Consider the following 7,060-nt stretch of genomic DNA (forward strand, 5'->3'; position numbering starts at 1 on the left):
AAAGGGTCTAGTAGCGAGACAGTGGCGTTGCACAATCCAGGGCAGGGTATGCACTTCAGAGCTCCTTGGCATCCCAGGTCTCAGGTCCCTCCGTCCCTCCCCAGTGAGGAGATCAGCTGTGGGGCAGACTGAGTGGCCTGCGTGTGCCCAGCCCAGAGCTCCCTCCAGCTCACCCAGACTCACCACCCCCACCCAGCGCCCCTCCAAGACCCACCTGCTGTGCTTGAGCCCTGCTCCTCCTGGGCGCTGGCCTCGCGTGGCCACACCTGCCCTGTCCATGTTGCCAGGCAGCTCAGACTGCCCCCTGCCTCTGTCCCTCTCACAGCCACTGAGTAATGGCATCATCGTCCTCCCAACTGCTTGGGCCGACTTTCTCTTTTCCCCGCCTGATGCAACAACTCCTTTGCCAAGGCTTGCTGGCACCTCACGATCCCCTCGAGACCCATGTGGCCCACGTGGGTGCCATGGACAAGACGCTGGCAACATCAACACTGCAGGGCAATGTCACCATTGCAGCGCTAACACTTATGAGGCACATGTGACCTTCCCCAGCTCATTTCCTCCCAGCCACCCCGCCCAGTGGGCTGGGGCCCCATTTCCCAGATGAGGAATCTCATGTGGCAAGCACATGGGGCCACAGATGACATGGGGGCCACAGACACTTGTGGCTCCAATGAGGTGCCTAATGCCACCAGATCCGCCCACATTTCCTGAGAGGAGGAATCAAGTCCCAGTCTCTGAAGGGTCAAAATCCTGCCTGTCCCCCCTTCTAAAAGGAGGATGAGGCCAAAGGAACAAGAATCTTTGGGAAGACCAATTCGTCCCCAAGGTCTTCCTACAGGGGTTGGGGGTCTGGACTCTTCCGAGGCCTTGAGGCTTAGTGGAGACAATCTAGGCTTGTTGAGAAAGTTTAAACAAGCAAAGGCCACTGAGCCAGCCTCAATTTTGACAAACCCACTGCCCACGACTCCGCACAGAAACACCTGCAGCTGGCATGTCCCCCGCCACACCTGCCTCTTCCCCCAGGAGTAGTGTGAGTCAGTGAGACTGGGCCCCGTCCAGGCACCTTCAGGTAGGATGGGCCAAGGAGGGAAAGTACCAGAGGCCCCATGTCTGAAGGGCCTGCGTGGCCTGAAGGCTCCTCCCGAACTCTGCCGGCCTGGTACCTCCCAGTGATGGAATTTTAGCTGGGGAGGTGCGACTCCCCAGAGGGTTCCACCCTCCATCAACACCCCACATGGTCCGAACCTCTTCTCCCTCCAAGGAGCCTGGACCCCCTCGAGGGCCTGAAGCCTGAGCGGGGAGGAAGCTGGCTAGAAAACAAGTGTCTTTTGTGCACGTGAGCCCACAGCTAGAACCCCGCCTCCCCCATCGAGCCCCCGGCTGAGGCAGCCACCCTTGGTCCATCCCTGAGGCTCAGCTCGGTCATTAACGACCATCTCCACTAGGCAACGGGTTTTTGTTGATCCCTGGAGATAGGAAGGAAGCAGAATAAGCTTTTCTCTTTCTTTTCTCCCCTTGGTTGCAGAAAAGAGAAGTTGGAACAAACACATTATATGATGCTGGGGGCGGTGGGGGGTGGGGGAGTGCAGTCCCTCCCAGGGATAGTTTCTTGAGTTGTGGTGGAAGGGCCAAGGGGGTGACAGGAACAGCCCCCACCTTTGGCCAAATGACAAAACCCCTTCATGGAACAAAAAGTCAGATGCAGGCGCTGCGTGGCAGGCTAGAGAATCAGCCTCACAGACAAGGCCAGCCTCCCCCTGCCCCTCAGAAGCTCCACAAGTTTCCCCAAAAAGGCAAAGGAATGACCCAGTCCTCGGGACTTCCCACCTACCAGACTACAAGCCTTGGAGAACAGAAAACTTCCACAACCCCAATGATCCATCCATCCACGCATCCCTCCTCTCTCCCTCCCAGCCACATTCCTTGAACACTTGCTGCCTCTGTGCCACCCATGTTCCAGGTACAAGAGAGAAACATGCTTTCCACCCTCAAGGCACTTCCACAAATGAACACACCAGATAATATCAGGTGGTGACCTGCGCAATGGAGGATATACAACAGCCATATGACACAGCAACTCCACTCCTAGAAATACACCCAAAAGAACTGAACACAGGTGTTCAGACAAAAATGTATACACACATGTTCACAGTAGCATGACTCATCATAGCCAAAAGTTGGAACCAGCCTAAATCTCCATTAAGTGTTGAATGGATAAACAAAATGGGATCCATCCATACAGTGGAATATTATTTGGCCATAAAAAGGAATGAAGCACTAACATGCTACAATGTTGATGGACCTCAAAAACATGATGCTGAGTAAAAGAAGCCAGACAGAAGAGGGCCACATGGTGTGTGATTCCATTTACATGAAATGTCCCAAACAGGCAAATCCACAGAGACAGACAGCAGATTAGAGGCTGCTTGGGGCTCGGGGAGGGAAAGTAGGAAATGACTGCTGATAGGGATAGTGTTTCCTTTTCATGGGATGAAAATGTTCTGGAACTAGACAGAGATGATTGTTGCACAATTCTGTGAATGTACTAAATGCCACTGAATTGTTTGCTTTAAATGGGTGAATTTTATGTTATATAAATTTACCTAAAAAAAAAAAAAACACAATGAGGTGACCAGAAAAAGTGTTCTAAGGGTCCTTGAGCTCAGATGGTCAGGCAGGTGGCTCTGAGGGTCATGACCTTGGAGTCCAGAAGGGTGAAGAACGGAGCATGGGCATGTTGAGGCAGATTGGGGGTCTTGCACCACACCTGGCCAGCCCTTTGGAATAAATGAAGTAACATATGTACGAGCAACACAAAAAAGGCCTCTACATCTCAGAAGATCTTTGGGAAAAGATCCTGTACCAGTCTCCCTCAAAACCTGATCCTCTTTCTGGAGGCCCCATCCTGCCACATTAGGGGTCCTCCCCACTGGAGATAAGATGCTCCCATCAGTTGTTTCAGACGATAGTGACTTTTCACTGGGATGAAGGGGGGAAAAAAAAAAAAACACAACGGGTATCTCAGGGATGACAAAGACATCTTTTAAAAAGTGCCTCTATTTAGGCAAAGGTTTCTTAAACACAACACCAAAAGCATGATCCATAAAAGAAGAACACTGATAAACTGGACTTCATCAAAATGATAAACTTTTGCCCTGTGAAAGATATCATTAAGACAATGAAAAGAGACACCACAGACGGGGAGAAAATTATTTGGAACTCATGTATTCCATGAAAGACTTGTATCCAAAATATATAAAAAACTCCCACAATCCAATAATGAAAAGACGACCCAATTAAAAAATGGGCAAAAGATTTAAAAGGACACTTTACCAAAGATATGAATACAGGCTGGCCAGCTAGCTCAGCTGGTTAGAGCCCAGCCACCCTCATTGCCACCAGTTGCCAACAACAAAAAAGATATGAATAGTCGAGGAGCCCATAAAAAAAATGCCGAACATCATTAATGCAAATTAAAACCAAAGTAAGATACAGGCACACACCTATAAGAATGGCTGAAAGTAAGGACTAGCCTTACCAAGTGTTGGTGAAAATAGGGAGCAGCTGGACCCCAAACACCGCTGGTGGGAACGTAACATGGTACAGAGGCTGTCGAGAAGAGCTTGGCAGTTTCTTCAAAAGTTAAACATACATCTACCACACAACCCAGTCGCCCTGCTCTTAGGAATTTACCCATGAGGATGAAAGTCTGTGTTCACACAGAGACACACCCCCAGATGTTCACAGCAACTTTATTTGCAGTTGTTAAAATGGAAACAACCCCACAGTCCATCAACCAGTAAACGGATGAACTGTGTCCACCCATACACATGGTATATAGATGGACACAGGTTTGCTGTCACTCAGCAGTAAAAAAGAAAGAATTTCAGCTGGCTAGAGCGTGCTATTATCACATAAAGGTCAAGGGTTCAGATTCCCATACCAGCTAGCTGCCAAATAAGTAAATAAATAAATAAACGTTCAACTTATTTTTTATTTTTTATTTTATTTTTATTTATTTATTTTTTTTTTAAGGATCCGAACCCGTGGCCTTGGTGTTATCAGCACCGCACTCTACCGAGCGAGCCACGGGCCAGCCTTCAACTTATTTTTTAAAAAAAGAACTTCTGATACTCATAACAACATGGTTGAACTTCAAAAACATTATGTTAAGGAAAGAAGCGAGACACAGAAGGCCACATATTGTATGATTCCACTTATATAAAATTTCTAGAAAAGGCAAATCTGCAGAGAGCAAAAGCAGATCAGGATGTCCCAAAGGCTGGAGGTGGCAGCGGGTTGATGGCAAACAGGCTTGGGGGAACTCCGGGTTCATGAAAGCATTCTAAAAAACTGGATTGTGGTGATGGATGCACAACTCAGTAAATGTGTTCAAATTCAATGAACTGTCCAGTAAAAAATACATCAACTTATTAATCAATTATACTTCAATAAAGCTGTTTACACAAAAGGGCCCTGGACTGGCCGGTTAGCTCAGTTGGTTAGAGCATGGTGCTGATAACACCAAGGTCCAGGGTTCGATCCCTGTACAATCCAGCCACCAAAAAAGAGAAAGAGAGGAAAAAAGGGCCCTAGTCCCAGGTTATCCCACCCCAGGGCCCAACACAGGGAGGGACCTAGCGTTCGCTGCCCCCTCTTGTCTGTCCCTTACTTGCCACCTCATGCCTGGTCACCAAGCCTTGCCCACGCTACTCCTTAAACGTCTCCCCAAACCCTCTGATGCCTCCTTGTGCCCTACTGCAGGCTTCCAGTCTGCTCCACCCCTACCTCAACCCCGTACACTCTTCTTGTCATACACCTCCCTGGCTCCCCATAGCCACTGGTAGACCAGATTCGGCTCCTTGCCTCACTCTGCCCACACACCTAAGCCTCAAGGTGCCACTTGGCATCCCTGGGAACAGGCAAGGCCTTTGCGCCCTCTGTTCCCTGGCCTGGCCATTCCTCCCCAACCCACTATCCTAGCTCCATGCCATCCAGCTACCAAAGCCCAGCTCACACACCCAGGCCTCATGCCATTCCTGCCAGCACAAGCCCAGAGCCCTGCAATGAGAACCAACTCCACAGCACTTGAGTATTGACCAACTTCATTTACCATGTTGACCGAAATTATTGGCTCCTGTGAGCTCACCAGCAAGAAAGAGCCTGAATTTCTTCCTTGGCCAGCGGAGGGTGGCGGGCTGTCCTGGGGGACGGGGTGGGAAGGCCTGGGTCATGCTGGCTTTGCCCGGCGGGGAAAGCAGGAGCTAATGTTCCCTAAGGCAGGTGCTCTTCCCCTCTGAGAATCCAGAATAACACATACAAACACCTACGATTTTTATGCAAATTCCGGGATTCAAGCAACCCATCACCAGACGTGGCCACGGAGAAAGGGGCCTCCTACTGAGCAAAGGGGTGAACTCTGCCCCCTTGTCTGAGGGCAAGACCTTGCTTCAAGTCCTTTAACCTGGGGGTAGGAGGCAGAAGACCCAAAGAAGGACCTCCCTCTGTTTTTTATAGACCCTCTGGGCCCTCTCCCCATCCTCAGGCTCTCCAAGACCCACCCCAGCCCCTCAGGACTCCTGGGACCCCTAGGCTCCTCAAGACCCCTCACTGACATCAGTACCCGGTGGGACCCCTTCAGACGCCCCCTCCAGGCTCTCAGGTTCACTTGAACCCCCCACTGCAGCTTCTCACCCTCTTCACCCCTCCCAGGTGCCCTCAGCATGCTCCCAGGACCACCTTTAGCCACCGAAGGGTCCTACCCAACCCCGGGAAGCCTTCGGCCTCAGTCCCCTCTCCCGAGCCTCCAAGACACCTTTCACACCATCAGGACTGCCCATGGCCCCTGCTCAGACCTGTCTCCCACCCCTTTGGCGCCCCAGTCCCTCGGCTCCCGTGAGACCTCCAGCCTCAGGCCCCAGGGCCGCATGCAGACGCCTCGAGGTCCGCGGGCATCCAGCCCGCTGCAGCCGCCGTTCAGCAGCTTTCGGTCCCCCGGCACCCACGGTCCCCCTAAGCCCGCAGTCTCCGGGAAAGACCCTGGAGCCGGGCCGGGGCTCAGACCCCCGGCCTCCCCACAGGGCCCGGGTTCCGGGCAGTGCGGGTACACCCTGCGGGTCGAGCCTCACCTGCTCCGCCGTTCGGGACCCTGGCCCGCGCCGAAGCCGCCGCTGCCGCTAGCGCCGCCGCCGCTGCCACCGGACTCCGCCATCTTCCCGCCGCCCCCGCCGCCTCCGCCGCCGCGCGCTCGAGTGACGGGAGCCCCGCGCGCCGTGCCAGGGATAGGGATGCGGGGGCGGGGCCGGGACTGGGGCGGGGCCTGAAGAGCGGCGGGGCGGGTCTGTGGTCCGGACCACAGAGGGGGCGGGAAACGGGTTGAAGGGCGGAGCCTGCGGAGGGGCGGGGCCGGGTCGGGAGGGCGGGGCCTGAGGAACGGCAAGGCGGGGCTGGGTCCAGATGGCAAAAGGGGGTGGGTCCCGGGGTGTGGGGCGGAGCCCTCTCTGAGGAGGGGCGGGGCCAGGGCGGGGTGAGGGATTGGGGTGGGTCCGGGTCTGGAGGAGGCGTGGTCTTTAGGAGGGGCGTGGTCTGAGGATGAGCCTGGCTGGAGAAGGGAGGAGGCGTGGTCTGAGGGGCGGGGCTGGAGAGAGATCCAACCTGCAGAGAGGCGGGGCTGGATCGGAAGGGGCGGGGTAGATTATAGAGGGGGCGTGGCCCGGATGAAGGGCGGGGCCAGGGCAAGATCAGGGCGAGGGGTGATGTATTGGGGTGAGTCCGGGTCGGGAGGAGGCGCGGTCTGATGAGAGGTGGAGCTGGAGAGGGGTCCAGCCGGCGGAGGGGGCGGGGCCCGGGGCAAAGGGAGGGGCCAGGTCTGTGGAGAGGTGGGGCGTAGGTTAGGGGTGAGGAGTGGGGACGGCGTGGCCAGCGCGAAAGGCAAAGCAAGGTCTGGGGACGGGAAGTGTACGGTCTAGGAAGGGGCGTGGTCTTGTGATGGGTGGGGCCGGATTAGCGGGGGGCGGGGCGAGGCACGGGTAAGGGGCGGGACCTGATCTGCTCGGGG

The 7,060-nt window shown here is 54.4% G+C and overlaps 1 protein-coding gene across 1 annotated transcript in view; it reads right to left on the minus strand.

Moving 5' to 3' along the window:
* Nucleotides 1–6,240, minus strand: part of KLHL26 (kelch like family member 26) — a 28,907-nt gene extending 22,667 nt beyond the window's left edge. Inside the window, exon 1 of the mRNA XM_063112642.1 lies at nt 6,132–6,240. Within this exon, the coding sequence (XP_062968712.1) occupies nt 6,132–6,214 (83 nt within the window). The 5' untranslated portion in view covers nt 6,215–6,240. The remainder of the gene's footprint in view (nt 1–6,131) is intronic.
* Nucleotides 6,241–7,060: the final 820 nt, after the last annotated feature.

Source organism: Cynocephalus volans, chromosome 10, assembly GCF_027409185.1.
Source record: "Cynocephalus volans isolate mCynVol1 chromosome 10, mCynVol1.pri, whole genome shotgun sequence".
NCBI lineage: Eukaryota > Metazoa > Chordata > Mammalia > Dermoptera > Cynocephalidae > Cynocephalus > Cynocephalus volans.